The sequence below is a fragment of the Colletotrichum fructicola genome, assembly GCF_000319635.2.
Source record: "Colletotrichum fructicola Nara gc5 chromosome Unknown KSG_Nara_v1_contig03, whole genome shotgun sequence".
NCBI lineage: Eukaryota > Fungi > Ascomycota > Sordariomycetes > Glomerellales > Glomerellaceae > Colletotrichum > Colletotrichum fructicola.
Window position 1 is genome coordinate 1,533,469 of NW_027094053.1, and position 18,299 is coordinate 1,551,767.

The 18,299-nt window shown below is 54.7% G+C and overlaps 7 protein-coding genes across 7 annotated transcripts; 2 read left to right on the top strand and 5 right to left on the bottom strand.

Moving 5' to 3' along the window:
- Window positions 1-475: 475 nt before the first annotated feature.
- On the bottom strand, window positions 476-3,362 carry taf5 (Transcription initiation factor TFIID subunit 5; the record flags this gene model as incomplete). Its single annotated transcript, XM_032033365.1, has 4 exons — window positions 476-1,601; window positions 1,648-2,453; window positions 2,500-2,685; window positions 3,144-3,362. The coding sequence occupies 4 exons, from the start codon at window positions 3,360-3,362 to the stop codon at window positions 476-478; spliced, it is 2,337 nt and encodes a 778-aa protein (XP_031893425.1).
- A 556-nt stretch (window positions 3,363-3,918) lies between these two features.
- CGGC5_v005215 (uncharacterized protein) lies at window positions 3,919-4,467 on the top strand (the record flags this gene model as incomplete). The annotated part of the gene is made up of 1 exon (XM_032033376.1): window positions 3,919-4,467. One exon carries the CDS (start codon window positions 3,919-3,921, stop codon window positions 4,465-4,467), a length of 549 nt encoding a protein of 182 aa, XP_031893418.1.
- A 506-nt stretch (window positions 4,468-4,973) lies between these two features.
- CGGC5_v005216 (Vacuolar membrane protease) lies at window positions 4,974-8,171 on the bottom strand (the record flags this gene model as incomplete). Its single annotated transcript, XM_032033387.1, has 3 exons — window positions 4,974-6,600; window positions 6,650-7,804; window positions 7,855-8,171. 3 exons carry the CDS (start codon window positions 8,169-8,171, stop codon window positions 4,974-4,976), a joined length of 3,099 nt encoding a protein of 1,032 aa, XP_031893419.1.
- Window positions 8,172-9,084: 913 nt separating this feature from the next.
- Window positions 9,085-11,213, bottom strand: bbp-1 (Branchpoint-bridging protein; the record flags this gene model as incomplete). Its single annotated transcript, XM_032033398.1, has 6 exons — window positions 9,085-9,696; window positions 9,747-10,067; window positions 10,121-10,344; window positions 10,533-10,750; window positions 10,798-11,008; window positions 11,069-11,213. The coding sequence occupies 6 exons, from the start codon at window positions 11,211-11,213 to the stop codon at window positions 9,085-9,087; spliced, it is 1,731 nt and encodes a 576-aa protein (XP_031893420.1).
- Window positions 11,214-12,013: 800 nt separating this feature from the next.
- yfcG (Disulfide-bond oxidoreductase YfcG) lies at window positions 12,014-12,887 on the bottom strand (the record flags this gene model as incomplete). Its single annotated transcript, XM_032033409.1, has 3 exons — window positions 12,014-12,396; window positions 12,455-12,512; window positions 12,561-12,887. The coding sequence occupies 3 exons, from the start codon at window positions 12,885-12,887 to the stop codon at window positions 12,014-12,016; spliced, it is 768 nt and encodes a 255-aa protein (XP_031893421.1).
- Window positions 12,888-14,242: 1,355 nt separating this feature from the next.
- Window positions 14,243-15,840, bottom strand: CGGC5_v005219 (Reticulocyte-binding protein 2-like protein a; the record flags this gene model as incomplete). The annotated part of the gene is made up of 2 exons (XM_066151414.1): window positions 14,243-15,059; window positions 15,110-15,840. The coding sequence occupies 2 exons, from the start codon at window positions 15,838-15,840 to the stop codon at window positions 14,243-14,245; spliced, it is 1,548 nt and encodes a 515-aa protein (XP_066009208.1).
- Window positions 15,841-15,998: 158 nt separating this feature from the next.
- CGGC5_v005220 (uncharacterized protein) lies at window positions 15,999-16,674 on the top strand (the record flags this gene model as incomplete). Its single annotated transcript, XM_066151415.1, has 4 exons — window positions 15,999-16,109; window positions 16,172-16,235; window positions 16,538-16,564; window positions 16,634-16,674. 4 exons carry the CDS (start codon window positions 15,999-16,001, stop codon window positions 16,672-16,674), a joined length of 243 nt encoding a protein of 80 aa, XP_066009017.1.
- Between the last annotated feature and the right edge of the window lie 1,625 nt (window positions 16,675-18,299).

Here is an 18,299-nt window from a genome sequence, read left to right on the forward strand (position 1 = left end):
GGGATGTCGTAGTTGGAGGTTACGCAAGGCAAGACAAGGCAGCACGGCCGCTTCTGGTTCTGGTCTTACCTCACCTTACTGACGCTCAATGCGAAGGTACCAGCTGCTCCGCACCATGTGATTCGCTGCTGCCCATTCGGTATTGGGAGCTACAGCCACAGCGCCCGATCGGGAGCCCCCAAAGGCCCCTGTAGCTGCCCCAGGCCATTGCTTAATGGCGTCCCCTGTAGTCATCACTCACCGCACACCGAAATGGTGGGTGACATTCCAGCCCGACGAACAAAACATCGCAAGGAGATGAAGTAACTACCGAGTGTATTTCTGATTTACAGAGACGGCTAGCATGCGTGCTGCGTGGTCTGGTTATCCTATAGAGACATGCCTGCCCTTCGTCCCCGCCCCCAACGCCAAACTGGATGAAAGCAATCTAATTCCACCCGCCCAGAACATTATTCGGCGGCCTTCGTCATCCTTTTCAGCGGTCGGGGTCGTAGCAGCCGCCGGCCACAATCAGGTTCATCCGCGTGAACTGCACCTTCATGACCGGTGTCTTCTTGGTCGGGAACGCGCTGATCTGGTCAGGCGTAATCATCACCTCCTTGCCCTTCTTCTTGCCACTGCTTGGTGCGCTGGAGCTACCACCAGCAGCTCCCTGAGTGCTTGCGTTCGGACGCTCCGTCTGTCCTGTGGCAGCGACGATGGTATCACTTCCCTCTTGCGCAGGCGCTGTTCCAACCTGTTGCTGGACAACCTTATGGCCCTCGGCAGGCAGTTCAACATCCCATACACGGACAGAGCCGTCTTGTCCGCCAGACACGAGAACATTGGACTCGACGCTGAAGCTCATCGACCAGATGCCACCCTTGCCGTGGCCGCGAGACCGCTTGATCCGCGCGCCCTTCTGGATGTCCCAGAAGAAGATGTTGCCGCTGTTATCGGCACTGGCGAGGATCTTGCCGTTGGGTGCGCACTCAAGTGACGAGATGTAATCCGTGTGTCCACTAAAGACGCGGACGCACTGGCCGGTGACTACAGACCACATGCGAACCGACTTGTCCGTCTCGTCAGAGGCGGTGAACACGTAGGTACCGTTTGGATGCCAGGCAACCGCAGAGATGCTGGAGTCGTGTCCGACAAGAATGCGCTGGGCCGAGGCGTGGTCCTGCATCCAGATGCGAGCCGTCTTGTCCCAACCGCCCGTCAAGAAGTAGTGTCCGTGAGGACTCCAGCTTGCTCTCAGAACGGGACCGTCATGACCCTTGAAGACACACACGCAGGCCCAAATGTCGAGAGACCAGATGCGAACGGTGCCGTCGGCGGAGCTAGACAGCAACAGCTTCGAGCTGGTCTCAATGGGCTGCTCGCCCTTGCCCTCCTCGCCAAACGGCGCGTGCTCAAGCTTGGCGATGGCGTCAGAGAAGGAGACGGAGTATACCGGTCCAGAGTGGCCAATGAGCTTGCGGTTGTTGAACTTGAAATCCTTCTCGTCGGCTCTCTTTGACTTGAGCGCCTTGCCCTCGAGATGCCACACGCGGATGTAGGAGTCAGTGGTGCCGACTGCGACCAGCTCGTGGTCTTGGGAGAAGTCCATGCATGCGACACTGTTTGGTTAGCTGCGTTCACCAGCAAAGAAGAGACGAGATTTACCTTCCGAGAGTGTTGTGGAATGTAAACATGCATGCGCTGACGGGAACGCCAACGCCACCAGTGCGGCCCTCAATCTTGAAACGATCGCGATTTTCTCTAACCTTCTGCATCTCCATCACAACATCGCGGGCGCGGGACGGGGGAAGAGGCAGATCGCTTCTGTTAGGGCCATCCGCACTCTCCTCCCTCTTGATCTTGCGGTCAAACTCGTCGACCAGAGTAGACCTGCCATCGGGCGGGGGGTTGAGAGCATCCTCATCAGCAAGCTCAGCCCGCACGTCGTCGCGGAGATCTTCCTCCATTGGCAAAGCACCCAATTTCAAAGGCGCAGTCTTGTCGAGCAGGTCTCGGTTGGAGATACCCGTGAAGGCTCCAGGGATTCCCTCCTGCAGGTCAACCTCGTCAAAGTCCAGGTTCTGACTCCGTCGGTAGATTGCCTCGAAGCTAAAGGGCTCGATAGGCCCGCGAGAGGTCGAATCCAGCTGACAGAAGGTCTGGAGGATGTAGGTAATGACAGCGCCGCCGTTGTCGCGCTCACGCTCGAGGAAGTGGAAGAGATTGCCGCTAACATGCTGGTTCAGGGGGATGCGATACTTGTTCTCGCGGTAGAGCTTGGTGGTGGGGTTCTCCTTGGCGTGGAGGGCCAGGGTGACGGTGGAAAAGGTCTTAAGGTCGTCGCCGTGGATGTTCTCAAAGTATGGCTTCAGGGTGTTGAGGAGGCTCTTAGCATCTTCCGAGTAACCTTGCGTGACCAGCTCGAGCCAGGAGTAGACGAAGACGGGCCAAAGCAGCTTATTCAGCTCGAACTGGGAGGTGTTAGCATTGACAGATAGGAGGAGGCTGAGAGCACACCTTGTAGATGTCGAGGTTGTTCTCGACCCATTCGCGCAGCAGGTTGAAGGCCTTGAGGTACTTCTTCGGGCCAAGGTCGTCGACCTTGTTGTGAATGGGTCGACCGTCTGGACCCAGGTGACTTGATTCTTGGCGGAAGATGGTCTCGGTACGGGTATAACCCCTTTTGAGAAGGTAGTCTGTGACCTAAAGCTTCTGTTAGCAATAATCCAAGGATCGTTGAAGACGTTGATCAAGATGCGGGATCAAGAGGTGCGCCTTCTGCCTCTCCCAGCCATAATTGTCCTCGTCGTATAGTATCTGGCGTCATACTTCTCCATGCACCCTGTTCCAGAATAGATCATCAAGAGGCTGTAAATATTGGGCCACTTGGACCGTTGCAGCTCGCGACATAATTCCAGATGCGCAAAAGTCGATACAGAAATGATGCAGACTCGACAAATGAGGCGGTGATGATGTTTCGTCTTGGCTTCTGACAGGTGAAACTGGTGCAGGACATGAGAGAGCGAGACTCTTTGTGGGCAATCTCACCTCATCACACTCGTGATGAAAGAGCCACCGTCGCTACGACCACCTCGCAGGCAGCACCTTCCCCATCGACCTTACCCCGCCTGAGAATAAACATGAATAAATAGGACACCTACGATCTGGTTCAGATTTTGATTCGACATTGGAGCGGCAGCGGGGGCAGGCGCAGGCGCTGGTGTGGTGGCAGGAGGCGGTATGGGGGTTGTCGAGACTGGAGGAGCTGCGGCGCCTGGTGTTGTAGATGCAGGTTGCTGGTAGGTACCCGGCGCGCCTCCAGCGTTTGGAGCTCCTCCTGGAGGGGCTCCTGCTCCCGTCTGACCGGCATTGGCCGACATTTTGATCGTATCTTCCTAGATTTACAGTCTTCTTGACGTCCTTTTTCGATTACTCGGTCCAAAACTGATGGTACATCCTCCTCGTCGGGCAGGTGAGGCGCGTGGTCGCAAACGTGAATCTAGGTCGCGAAAGAGCGACAATATCTATACGCAAATTCGAACTGAGAGTGATTGCGATGAATAAGTGATCCGGGCCTTGCTCGGTGTTGATGGCTAGGTTTTCGCTGAGAGAAGCTTGATGGTTTTGATGTTGTCGCGTCACCCCGATGAGTGAGGCTCGATCCCCTGCAAGGCTGCAAAGACGTGGAAAGAGAGGTTGGCAGCGGAAAATATCCATCAAAGGTCGCGCTAGCCTATTTCGGGACTGGTGCACTGCGAGCTTCCCCAATCATTGGAAGGAGCTCCGACCTTTTTCACCTTCCAGGCCCACATTTTCTTTGCGACGCGGTACCTCATTGATGTATCTTTTGAGCTTCACTCATTCAACCTCTCATCTCATCCTTGACGTCGCTTTGAAGGATTCGAGATCGAGGCGGCAAACAAAGAATCCTCAAACATGGCCGACACAAACATGTCAGGCGATCAGCCCGCCGAGCCCTTCACCCTCGAAGAACGCATTCAGCAACTCTGCGACATCGACAAGAACATTGTCCAGCTCATGAACCACACCTCCTCCGCCATGTCCGCCCTGAGCAACAAGCCCCAGTCTTCGTCGTCCAATACCACAAGTACCGTCTCCCCCGAAGACCAGAAACAGCTCTTCAAAGACTCAATGGACTCCCTCTTGTCAACCCTTCACACAGTCGACGTTCATATGAAGCGCCAGATCATGGGCCTCGAGGAGGCCGGCATCATCAAGCTCCGCAACGACGCTTCTAAGGAAAGGCAGGTTGTCATGAACGAGGATGCCAAGATCGTCGCCAGACCCTCGTTGGAGCCAAATGGAGTTGGCACCATTGGCAACCTGGACGTTGGGTGGCTCAACAGCCGCAACAACAAGGTCGAGCGCGACATGGAGGCCGAGCTGTGGGCGAAGATGAGGGAGTTCCTTGAAAAATACCATGCAAATGAGCAGCCAGGAGGAGCCGACAGGATGCAGCAGTGAGGATGGCTTTGACGTATGCAATACTGAGAATATGCGATCGAGACGACCAGCATGATGAGAGAATGATACAGTAGGTGACCTTTTCATTTATATTCACACGCAGTGCTGACCGTTCAGACAAAATACCCCATCGTCAGCTTAATGCTTAACGATCAGAAATACGAGGCCGAGGGGCACGATGCCCGTCACTGGGGAGCAAAACACTCGGCGCTTTGGCAGAGAATGAACAATGCTTCTGATTAAATGCTCCTAACAAATACCACCTGTCCATGCTTCATGTGACATCCACCCATCGTTGACAATGCATGTCTCGTAACAAGTGCGTGCTGATGATAAAAATAACCAATAACCGTACCCAAAGCGATGAAGCCATGCTCAAACGCCAATGCAAACAATGTGACAGACAGTGTTGCCGTCCGAATCTCAACCATAGTGAGAGAAATGAGAAATCGTTTTCCGTGTTGCCCTCCACACAACTGCCGTAGAACCCATTTGGTATGGCCAGCTCAGATCTTAATGCTCTGGTAGCCCTCGACGAGAGCAGCGGCATTCTTGGTGACCGCAATCCATTCTGGGGCATATTGCAAAGCTTCGTCAAACGCAGGAATGGTGCCCAAAACGTTTGCGTCACTCCATGCGCAGCTAATCTTACCCCTAAGCCGGGGTAGATCAGACAGAGGGCCGTCTGTTTGACGGAGTCGGAGCTCTTCATGGGCGTCTGGACCAACGGCGGAGGCTGGAGAATCTGCCGAGGGCGAAGACGCAGCGATGACCTTCGGGCCACCTTTGGCCCATTCCAAGTCCACAGTCCAAGGCTTTGACCAATCTCTGCGCCAAAAGACGATGTTGGTCACCGGAGACCCTTCTGGCTTCCCCAAAACGGTCTCAATTCCAGCGTTTTCGTGGACGTGCCAAGCTGAGACCTCGTCAGACAACGACAACGTACAAGACTTGGACTTTTTGGCATCGATTTCAACCGTGGCCTTGTAGTCGCTCGAGTTCGAGCGGCTCACGTTGAAGGTGATAAGGTCAGCGTACTTGTTTTTGGCCGAGTCGTTGGATAGGCTGCTTGTTATCTTGGGCAGCAGGGCCGTTGCGTTATACACGCATTCATGGAGTTCGAGTCGAGATGGGTGACATGAAATATCTTGGCCGACAGCTGAAGGAAGCTCCCTAATCATCTCGCGAACATACTTCTCGATGCCGGTGATGTGAACGAACGAGGACTCGTCTTGCAGTTGGACAGACTGCTGGAACCTGACCTTGAGACGACTTTCCGAGGAAAATGGAAACGCAACCAGATTGTAGACAAGGGTGATGGCAAAGAGGAAGACCAACAGCACAGGCAGATGGTATGTGACCCGGTGAATGAAAGGGATGACTGGCAGGAGAAGGAAGACACTGAAGAGAGCCAGGATCAGGTACGACCACAGCGAATCGATACCATCTGCACTGACTTGGTTTAACGCAGACGTGATGAAGAGCGCGATTTGACTGAAAACCACAATGTTGATCGGCGCCAGTACCAGAAGTTGAACAATCCAGGTCCACGAGGGCAACTTGGCGGCCCATGGCTGTTCCTTCTCCTGCGGCGACTGGGCATCTTCCTTTGCTTTGGAATCGCTGTCGCTGCCCGCAGCGGCTGCGTTAGATCGTCGGTAGCCCGAAGTGAAAGTCTGTCGAATCGTGCCGTGGTTTGCATTCTCCCCGCCCAACAGAGCACTGGTCTCCGTCGGCTCTCCGGTTTGTTCTTCCGCAGGTGCGCGAGAGGCGGTCTCGCTTGGTGCGGGAGAAATCAGAGCATCCGAGTTGGGAACTTCGGCAATATCATCGCGATTTTGTTGGTCGTGGTAGGCTGCTTCGGCAAAATCCTTCTTCGCCGGCAAAGCGAAAAGGTCCAAGAGGCTGATCAGTGCCGCGACAAACACGGCCGAGTGAAAAAAGGCCAGTGGATAGACGCCGGCAATTTTGAATCGATCGATGAGGACCGTTGCAGCAACCAGAAGAGTCCAGCTGAATATGAACAGCCAGATGTGGGCATATCCTCTCTGGAGACCGCTGGGTCTCATGGAGCTTGCTCCCTTCGAGATCAGCCAGAAGCTGATGAAGAATAAGGAGAGAAAATTTGCCCATCTAGTCGTGTCAGAGGTACTCGATTTTGTTTGCTCTTGAGGGAACTTACACTACATATTCACTGCTGTAGATGATCTCGGGATTGACTTTGTGGGTCAAGAAAGCCGCAGCAAGCGTCAGACCGGCGGAAAAGACGAAGGCAAGCGGAATTCGGAAGAAACCCTTCCACCCTCCAAGGGAGATGGACGCATCGTCTGCGTCGACCTTGGCGTTGCGAGAGAAGTAGTAGTACTTGTCATTTCGGGACAAGAGGTAGCTGACGAGGACAAGAATCAATGGTGTCACGATGAGCAGAGTCAAAGCCCATGCGAAGAGGCCACGCAGCTCCAAAGCGGCGAAGCCCTGTCCAAACATGTCGAACCAGGCGCCCTCGGTGGGATGGCCACTTGACACCTTCCTCTTGTCTCCTTCTGCTGGTGAATTACCGGTGAAGGAGGACGTGTCTTTCTGGAGATGGTCGACAGCTGCCAGGGAGTTGGTCAGCATGTGCCACATGCTCTCTCTGGACGCATGGCGGGTGTCGTCCTGGTTGGTGTGGTATCTGGCGCGAGGACGGTAGAAGGCGATGTCCAGACCACGCTGGCCAAAGTTGTCCTTCCATACACTATAATCGGTTCCACTCTTAATGAGGCCCAACTGGAATCCATCGAAAGCAACGACAGAGCCGAAAGGATGTGGCGCATGATTGTATGCTTTGACGACTTCCAAATCGGTGGCGCGGAACAAAATTGCTCGTCCGCCTGCGCCGGCACCCTCAAGATTGACGAACGTGGTGGTGAAATAGTACAGAGGGCTTTGGACGTATGCCATGGCTCCGTAAAGGCCATCCTCTTCGCCGTTGTTGAGAAGGAGAACAATGCCACGCTTGGGCTGACGACCCGTGACATTCTTCGTGTAGTAGTCGAGCATCTGGAGTATACTGACGCACCCCATACCGTCATCAGTTGCGCCATAACCAGTGGAAACACTGTCATAGTGAGCATTGACGAGGACACCGCCCTTGCCAATCTTGCGGCCTTGATCACGTTTCCACCACTCGCCATCCTCGTCTTCGGTGCCCCGGATGTACACGAGCTTGTTCGTGCTTTCAAAGTAGTGGCCAGTTTCTCTGCCGTTGTAGGATATATTCGAGATCGTGTCGTCAAACACGGTGACGCGAGGACCCTGGGAGGCTATCTTGTCAACCGGCGAGGTAGATGTCTCGCTGCTTGAATGTTAGCTTCGGCATCATTCACCTCTGTGCAGGATACTCACACAAGAGCCTTGGTTCGCACAATGCCGCCAGCATCCTTTTCTTTGGTCCATTCGACACCATTTCGGTTCAGAATCTCCTCGATCCGCTTCAGCAGGAAGTTGCCGACCTCATCGTTGGCACGGCTGTTGTACGGGTGGTACTGCCTCGTGATGGTCGTCAGGTCGTGCCACGCCTCGGTGACGTTCAGTCCGTCGGTTGGCTTGAAGTTGGGAACAGTCTCGTGGATCCAAACAAGCGGGATCAGGAAGGCTGCGTATACAACAATCAGCCAGAAGGTGACCGGTCCCTTGGTGAACCCGAACGGGTTGACAGCCATGGCTGCCGGTAGTCTTGGGTATCGCTCGGAGATAGCGGTACTTCGAAAACGATGGAAGATGACAATACTCGGTTAGGAACGAGTGTGACAAAGGCTCTCGCAGCACGTATGTCGGTGGGAGGATTCGGAGTTGAGGAGGCTGACGAGCGGAAACATGAAAGAGGACGGGAAGGCGTCATGTCCAGGCTGGTCTACTGCTCCGCTGTCTGGGGACCATGCTGCGCTTGCCCCGTACCCGTATCTCTTGCGCGACGGCGGGACGCTCAAAGTGGATGATGCACAGCACTCCTAGCGCAGAAGGTGGCCCAAGCTCCCTCCTGCCCTGGGTCCGGCGTTCGCGACCTCCTCCACCAGCGCCCACTAGAGCGCCTCCGGCGGCCTGTAGCCTGCGATATGGATGTCATTAATGCGGGGTTCTCATGCAACTGCGACGCTCGACATGCAGCTTGCGCCTGCTTTTGCGCCGTTTCGCCTGTCGATATCTGGGGGTGGTGCGACTCAATTGGGACGTTGCACGTATTCGGGGAGAGTCCAATCACGAATGGCGAGTGGTGCACGAAGGTTTGGGGGACATCTGTCTGGAGCAACTCTCGGCGTCCACACTCGGATCCGACTCCGAGACAGCGCTTGGGCTGTTACAAACATCTTCACGTGAACGGATTCAATTTTGAAAAATGAGATGAACTACTACTATCCATGCTGTGGCGTACGAAGGACCCTATAAATTAGTGCCGACTTCAATCTATCATACAATTTCATCTGCGCCTTCTGCTTCTCGGATCTGCTTCACATGAACGAGGGTACGGGTACCGGCAACCTGGAAGTCATGTTGAATCCCTGGTCGTTAGTCCATCGTTAGTCGGCGCGTGCCGTCAGTATCCTGTTAGTTGCCTGTTGTCCTTGCTGTGTTGCATCAAGCACCCGGGGGAGGCGGGGGAGGTTGGTCGCTTGGGGGCGGAGGAGGAGCATTGTCGGAGGGAGGTGGAGGGGGGGCACCACCGGCATACTGCTGAATGAGCGCGTTCAGACCACCGGCCAGACCAGGAGGAGCACCGAGACCGGGAGCGCCGGGGGGAGGAGGCGGGATACCCGCGGGAGCACTCATGCCAGGAGGGGCACCGTATCCAGCGTAGCCGCCGTAGCCACCACCATAGCCGTTGTTCTGCGTTCCAGGAGGTTGATGCCAAGGGGCGGCACCGGGAGCGGCACCAGAGGACTGGCCACCGTAGCCCTGGCCGTAGTAGCTGTCGCCGCCGTTTCCACCGTGTTCATCACGGCGGCTGCCACGGTCACGAGCCCAAGGAGCAGCGCCGCCGCCGCCGCCGCCGCCACCACCACCGTCGCGGTCACGATCGTCTCGCGAGTCGTTGTTACGGCTGCGCCAGGGAGCAGGACCACCAGTGGGACCACGTTGCCAGGGCTTCGCGTCGCCGCTGGGGCCGTTATTGTACGAGCCAGGGCCGGCCTCGATGCGCGCAGGAGCGGCACCGCTGGAGGAGCCGCCGCCGAGTTCTTGCATGAGTTGCTGCTTGGGTTAGCTTGTGTCGCAAAAGTCAACAGATTGTGGTATCATACCTCGTACTCGCGGTCGACGGCATCTCCGCCTCCAATACGACCGGCAGGTCTGCCACCGGGGGCGCTGCCATCGTTACGCCAGCTGGCACCCTTCTGGCGGTCGGGACAATCTCTGGCCATGTGTCCTGCGTTGCCACAGACACGGCAAATGATGCTGGCAGTGTAATTTTGTCTCTCGGGGCAGTCGTACTTGCGGTGACCGATTTGACCGCAGTTCTGGCAGGCCTGGTTCTCGTCGTCTCGGAGTGTACCGTTGAGAGCAGCGAGCTCACGAAGCTGGTTACGCTTGAGCTCGTTCTGTCCCTCGGGAATCGAGGCGGCCTATTTCGAGGGTAATTAGCAGGTGACGAAAAAAACGAGGGGTAGGAACGTACCGTTTCAATGATGTTGTGTATGAGCTTCTTGGCCTTGTTGACCTTCTCCTCTGTGTCGGCCATGATGAGACAGTGCAGGTCCTCCTCCTGGTTGCTGGCGTGGGCGGCGTCGGAACGACCCTTTCCCTCCTTGACGGAGCCTTTGCCACGAATGGCAATCTTGGCGCCTGATTCTGTTTCCATCTTTTTCAAAGTGTTGCCACGGGGTCCGATAAGTAAGCCAACTTCAATGGGAGAGCTACGCGTTAGTATCTGTATCAAAAGGGTGAAGCAAGTAGTGACGGTCCCGATCTGACAAGGCCAGGTCTGACAAGACACCTGGAGGATGCATGACAAGTTTGGCCGAGATCCAGGCAGGGAAGAAGGGAAACAAGAATTTTGGTTAGGAGGGTTAGAGGGTTAGCAATCATACTGAAGTTAATCTCTGGATAGTCGTTAACAGGCACGTAGACCTTTTCTTGGGTCTTGGTGGGCCTGCGGTAATCCTGCGGCGGGTGGTAGTTAGGAATGGTTTTCATGGCCTTCTCGATGAGCTTGTGGCGCTCATCTTCGAGGCGCTTGCGGTATCGGTATTCGCGGGTGTTGATACGGCGACCGTGGTTGTCGTACTGCGGAGGCGGAGAGGGGGATCTAGAGAGTTAGCCAAAACCATCGGGTATGCACGCGAAGGAGCTTACCTGTCTCCATCCGCGGGGACGACGTCGTCGATACGAAGCTTCTGGCTGATCTCCGTGATGCGCAAGTGCAGAGTGTAGGCCTCGAGCTGCTCGCCCGTCATGTTCGCCGTGATGGCCGTCGTCAGGCCCATCAGGCCGGCAGCCTTGTTCTCCGACGCGTCGCCCCAGCGGTTTCTCTTCTTTCGGCGTCGAGGTCCATCGGCGTCGGTGCCTGTTCGTGATGTCAGATTACGTTGCGAAAACTCGGGGGCGCCAAACCGAAGAGACTTACGAGGCTCTGGGCTGCGACCGCGCTTCAGCTCGCCATTGCCGTTGCCGTTGCTGTAGGCTTCAGGCTCCTCATCGTCGCCACCGAAACGGCGCTTCCCGAGAGGGATGTTGTTGGAACCCGTAATTCCCTGGTTTCTCCACGACATGTTGATTGCTGCGCGATAACAATGGTATGTCGCAAGGAGGTGATGTGGTGTGATGGCGAATGGGATTGCGATGGAGGAGGGAACTTTTATATGGAACCGAGTTTAGCGTGGACCTGCGGAGATGGAAACCATGTCCGGAGCACTGGCTGACCTAGATCGGCTGCGACTGGTGCCAGCTGCAAATCTTGGCAACGGCGAGGCAGGTGGGGTTCACCACGTGACAGGGATTCAAAGTTTTTAGAGCAAACTCACTCAACTCTTCATTTACAGTCACCCGCTGCCTAAGAACGATAACACCAGCAGGAGGAACCAAGCAAGAATGAAGGAAGTCTGCAAAACAGCCGGTGTCAAAGCGGCAAAAAGATGTGATCAGTGGGAGGCTTGAACTCCCGGCCTTGGCATTACCAGATACACCAGGTGATGTATTAGTACCACGCTCTAACCAACTGAGCTAACCGACCTGATTCGGCTCATTGGAGCTTGAGTGGGCAGACCAGTTCTGGCCTCTTGTAGCGGAGCCTAGGCCGCGCGATCCGGCTCAAGTGTCGTTCGCGTTGGATTGAGTCTCTAATCTGCCTGCTTAGGCCTCAATGATCTTGGGATGGGTGAAATGAGATGGATTGTTTTCCTACTGCTTAATCGGAATAATTAGCATGTCCTGCTCACCTCTTGTTGTATCTCACACGCACCTCAGCCTGGTCAAATGGTCTCCATGTCTCTCATCACTGGCACCAGCAGATGTCACATTACTTAAAACATCAAGCGCTTGAATGAATTACTTTTCACGAGGTATCTACGCCCTATTTCTTGGCGGCATCCTCCTGCATGCCCTTCAGGATCCACGCGCTGGCACCCTTGGCCTGCTCATCGAGCTCCTCGTCCGTCTTGCTGTAGTGCTCCAGCGCCTTGTGAGGCGAGGGAACGTGACGTCCCGCCTCGAAACCGGGACGCTCGACGAGCTTCCACAGCCACGCCTTCAGCGCGGGGAACTCCTCGAGGTCGATGCCAGCCCACTTGGCAGCCGCGACCCAGCCCCAGCACGCCATGTCGGCGATGGTCACCCGGTCGCCTACGAGGTAGCCGTGGGGGTTCGCCTTGAGCTGGGTGTCCATGGTGCGGTACAGGCGGCGGGTCTCGTTGGTGTAGCGGTCGATGCCGTACTGGATCTTCTCGGGAGCATAGCCTGGGGGAGTGGTCAGCCTTCCTTTCGGGATAATCTTTGACGTGCAGTAGCAACTCACGCTTGAAGTGGTTGGCCTGTCCCTGCATGGGTCCGAGACCACCCATCTGCCAGTGCAGCTGCATCACATTAGCTCAATTCTCTCAACCGACCCGCTTGAAGCATACCCAGTTGTTCACCTCCCAGTACTCGCGAGATCCGTACGGGTAGGAGACCTTGTGGTCCTTGTCGTAGCGGTCGACGAGGTACTGCATGATGCTTCCGCTCTCAAACAGACGGATGGACTTGCCATCCTCAAAGGTGTCGGTCAACGCGGGGATGCGGCCATTGGGGTTGATCTCGAGGAACCAGGGCTCCTTCTGGGTGTTCTTGGAAATGTCAATGGCGGTGGTCTTGTAGTCCAGGCCAAGCTCCTCCAGCAGAATGGAGACCTTGATACCGTTGGGCGTGCCCATGGTGTACAGGTGGATATCGGTCTTGGTCTTAGCAGCCATGCTGAATACTTGTTTACTCAACTGTCCCAGTCGGGTCGTCATGAATGGGTGGAATGAATAAGGTACGTGGACAAATTCCGCAAGAGGAGCACGAGATGTCGTCAGAACAGGGTGTTGAAGATGGTTCAGTGCAAACAAGGAAAGAACTCGACGCCGAGGCCAGAGTTCCTAAATACTAATCCAGAGCTCATTGACCCCTCCCCTCGCCCGCGTAGCTGTACAGCTGTTACCTTAATAATATGGGGTGGGAAAGACCCGCCAGGACCCCCGTGGAACAGCGCTGAAGCCATGCGGCAAGCACTGTTCCAATGTTGGGAAATGCTTCCGTCACAGTGACCCCTCCACCGCGCCCTTCTTCCGCGGGGCCATCCAGACGTGCTTAGAAATCACACACCCAAAGCCACTGCTGCAGCCCAGGGCCCCAGGCATCCCACCACAATGGAGCGATGGCGTCACTCCGCTCCAGTCCCCCGCGGGCGGTTCGCGTGCCGAAAGAAGTGGGGCCAATTATAGAGCTCGGAGCTGCAGGCATGGAGCTGCGGCGTGTCCCAAACACGATAACTAAGCATCCCAACCTCACCTCACCTCGCCTGGTTGTATCGGTAAGCAAGAAGCTCTTCGCCGTCCGGCTCGGTGTCGAGTCGCGCCGGTCAGGAGTGCCGGCTCCGGGTCAGCAGATCAAGTCCGTGGGGCTCCGGCTCCCGTCAGCAGAACCTGCCTATTGGGGTCATGTAGGGCCACGAAGGATGCGCTAGCATTCAGGAACCAAAGTCCCTTTGTGGTGTTTTCTCTCTTACCTTTCTTCTCATCGCCTCTGCGGTTTCGTCTCATGATACCCACGTGGCCTCGCGTGTCCGTTATGGACCTTGATGCAGGGTCGTGGCTAACATGCACCCACCTTTGTGTTGCATATTTGTCTAGATGTGTGATTTAAAATCTCAACATCCCCCTGAGCCAACGACGTGGTTTTTTACACTCTACATTCACCCATCACATCACCAGGGACACAGACACCGGGGAATTGCTTCAACTGACACTATAATTTCATGCTTGTACTAACTGCTACTCAGGCTTACACTTCGATCCCGTTAACTCCATACTCCTCATTACCACAACGCTTGCGCCTATCCCGGCGACTCCTACACATCTTGTCGCTGGACCTGCTTCTACATGGAGAAACGCGTCATCTCCATCATTACCTCACATCCCCAACCATCTCTTTACCGATGGCCAAATGCTGATTCGCCCCAGCCTCTCTAGCAAATTGGCTTCGCTGCGCCGCACATCCTGTTGTATACCGCCCCTGGCCCCGTCGACCAGTGCATGGACTGGGACCTTTGCCGCTACTGCTGCAGTCATCGTTGCTGCTGAGTTTGTTGTAGTTGCTGAGGCCCTTGCTCCTGTTGCTGCTGAGGCTGCTGCTGTTGCTGTTGTTGCTGAAGCTGTAGTTGCAGCTGCTGCAGTTGCTGCCGAGCCTGTTGAACTTGCTGCAAAGCCTTTTGCTGTTGCTGCTGTTGCAACTGCTGAACCTGTAGTTGCAGCTGCCGCAGTTCCTGCTGAGCCTGTTGAAGTTCCTGAGACTCCTGCAGCTGCTGGGGCTGTTGCTGCTGAGGCTGCTGTTGCTGCTGTTGCAACTGCTGAACCTGTTGCTGTTGTTGTTGACGTCCCTCGTATACAAGCTGCATCTGCGGGTCTAACGGCAGTTGGAGTTGCATCGACAATCCCGACGCAGGTTGCGATGGAGCCCGACCTTGCCGACGGAATCGTGAAGTCCCCCGTCTGCTGTATTGTCGAGGCGGCACTCCATTCTGCGACGAGCTTGGCCCTGCCTCATAGCCGTATTCGTGCCACACATAGCTGGGTCCCTGGCCGTCTTCCAAGAGCGTGCGTCGCATGTCGTCATTGCGCCGAACTTCCCAGCGGCCGTATCCCAAAGGCACGCATCTGACTCGGTCTTTGCCTGGAGAAGAAGTTGGATCCTTGCGCATATACTCTCGCATGCCGTTATTGAGCAACTGAAGTTCCCAGGGAAGGCATGCTGGACCGTGCTTGGAATGCCTCGTCCACTCGATTGGGGTAGGTGGCAGTTCATGATGACCCTTTGCGTACAGACAATACGAGGCCCGCACACTCATCGTCGCGATGTCTCGAGGTATACTTGCCGGCTGCCCACTGCGAGATCGTCAGCTAATAGATTATAGGGGTTTGTGGATTCAAAATACCTCTTCAGTGCGGCACGGGCATTCCTCACAGTAAGTGCCCATGCCATATAATCGCAGAAATCAATGGAAAGATGCTTTTTCTGGGCATCGGGAATGTTGTCAGATCCTCGATCAATCCGTGCAGGGCCCCCGTTTATGGTCTGGGCCTTCGGGTTCATGTCCTGGTTCTCCCCGTTCATGGCCTGGGCCTCCGCGTTTGTGATCTCTGGCTCCTGGTTGGTGTACTGTGCCAGCGTGTCTTTCAGGGCCCGGATGTCCTCATTCATGGTCGTGGCCCCCGCGTTCACGAGCTCGGCATCCGCGTTCATGTTATGGCTCTGCTGATCCTGGGTGTTTGCGCTACCGAAAGGAAAGACAACCGACGTGGGCTGCAAATCCGGTTGGAAAGGCTGGCCGGGCTGGTCAGTCTCCATCACCATAGGCTCCTCTGGGACAGCCGGGATCGGCCATTGAATCTGAGGCTGCTCGCCAGCTTGACCAGCAGCGCCAGGGCCGACCAGGGATGGGCTTGACTGCGGAGCTGGCTCGTCAATACTGCCGAGCCAGGCGTCTTGGCTTAACTGGTAATTGTGCCATTGGCTGGCTCCGACCGTGTAATCAAAGCCTGGGCTGGTTCCAACTGAGAGTGCGTCTGAGAGTGACTCCGCCCACTCAAGATCCCTCTCCATAAGGCTCGGAAGCATGAGGTCACCCGCATCCGCGGATCTATAATTGAAAGGGTTGGAGTCCATCTTGCTTCTGTCGTGTGCAAGTCCGCGCGTAGAAGGTGAGGGTATGGAAGGATAAAATCAAATACTGAAAGAGATGCTCCAGGTTAGACAAAGAGACAGTGCAATTATGGCGGTGATGTGTGAGAGATGAAGATAGGTGGAAATAGGCCAGCAGAAATATGTGTAAGGCCAGGAGAGAAGAAGGAAAGGACGGAAGGGAAGGACGGAAGGAAAGGAAGGGGAGACAGGGAGGGGCAAGAAGGAAAAAGGAGGAAGCAACTCACTATTTGGTACGTCGGCTCAACGCGTTACTTAACGAAAGAACTCGACAAGACTGACTGACCCTTCACAGATGCAATTTTTTTTCTCTCGATATTTTCGACTCGGTCTCGGCTCTCAAGCTTCGGTTTTGCGCTGTAAATCTCTCTTGACCACGGGCGTTCGCAGACAGCCCACGGTAGACCAATGTCAGAAGACACAAACACTTGAACGTCGATGACAACTTGATCTTTTCTGGACGAGAATTTGAAAAAGGTGCTGCTGGGATGGATGGTGCAGAGGGAGAGGTTGGCCAAGAAGACGATGGGATAGCGGCTACTTATACTGTGATGGCAGGAACCGTAATCACCCAGCCAGCTTTTTGGCCCGCTCCTTCCCTCTTTGTCATTATGCTCAGCCAGAATGAAAGTTCATACGGGCGAAGGCCTGACATGGCTAGCAAGGTCGCGGTACGCTGTCAAGTTCGGTATGTATCTCCTTCAGACGAATCGGAGGACATCGGCCCAGCGCCCATTGACAGCTGACCTACCGATAGTGCAAAGCCCAGTGGTTGAAGTGGTATCGGTACTCGTCTGATTTTGTTGTGGGAAGCCCGTCTAGGTGCTCGCGAGGTCCAGAAGTCACAGGATGTACTTTTGATAAATTTGCTGAGGCAAGAGTAATATCAGAGAGAGCAGTGCCACTAGTCACGTATTCGGGGGAATATCGAAGAGCGTATTATCACCAAGTAGTCTCACACCAAATTTCCAACACTGATTCCTGAACCACGGCCCAAGTTTGTCTGAGCCTTCCATGTGAATCTACTCTACAAGCCTCTCTTTGGAGACCACACATGTATCTCGACGCCGCCCTGCTGAGATCCATACTATGCTCATTTTCACCACAGCCACCTCTCAATACATTTTTACACATCTCCCTGAAAATGTGACATGAACAAATCAAACTCTATTCAACTTGAGCACTTGTTTGCCTTAGGAAAACAGTATTGCCGGTCACTCGCACGTTGCGGTGCCGACCCCATATCAAGAATTTTCTAAACTTAGACCAGGCCATCTATGTTCGGTGTGTCACAACCGACCGTTGCGAACCATTGTCATTTTGTTTCTAAAACAAAAAAGGGGGAAAAGACACTTGTCGATGAGATTCCGTGCCTCATTTTCGAATAATTCAAGAAACAGACGGATTATCGTATGACCGGAGATATAAGATGAGGCGCACGTTGGCTTGCACATAGTGGCGTACAGGTCGGCAGTTCGACCAGCTCAGCGGGCTACCGTATCACGCCCGACGCCGAACCCAAGTACATCTACGTACCGATGGCTTTCGTCTTTTTTTTTTTTAAAAAAAAAAAATCATTATGCCCCAAAGGTCAGAATGCTTTCAAAAGGTCATGCGGGCTTTGCGTTGAAGTTACAAAGGTGACCAGGCAGATAATACCTCCAGGTATCCTAAAATCTGTTCTAGAGCGCTCAATAGCTCCTTCGAGTCTTGACGAAGACATCCTAAACAAGAATCTACCGTTCTCCAGCGGGCCGACGGGAGATAATCGGGGAAGACGTTTTGCTTTCCTCATTCTGCAAACGTTATCAATATGGTGGACAGGTTATTTAGATATGCCATCTCCGACGTGGCGGAGATATGGACGCATAAGCTTACTCTAAACACAGCCAGTATCATACACGGCTGCACACAGCCACCAAGGCTGCTCATACAGAAGTGGCCAAGATACGGTTGCCAAAGAGATGGCGCGTGGGAAGAAGCGGCTACGTCACCCGCGAAGGTCTGTCATACAGGTAGTTGGATGAACCCCACGACAATTCGGGTACAATCAGCCTCAATGTGGGGCCCGTGGCTTTGAGGATGTCTTCTCTTGTACTCATGTAGCGTAGGTATTTGGATACTTGGAGGAATGAGAATCCACTTCGCCCTACCCTTCAGGGTTATTTCGAGCTCTGATTCTTCGCCTCAGCGCTGTGCATTCTCTGATTGGTCTAAAACGGGGGTTGGAAATTCTCAAATCTCCAAGTACATAGAGTATCTTGCACTCTTGAATAGCAACTACACGATTCCAGCCATCCACATGGCCTCTCCGCCACCGTACCTAGCAACAACCCTTGTTCGGTGAAGGACCCATCCACTCACCAGGTGACTGAGGTGCAGAATCGGGCAGAGACCACTGGAAGCACGGAAAGCCCGAAAAA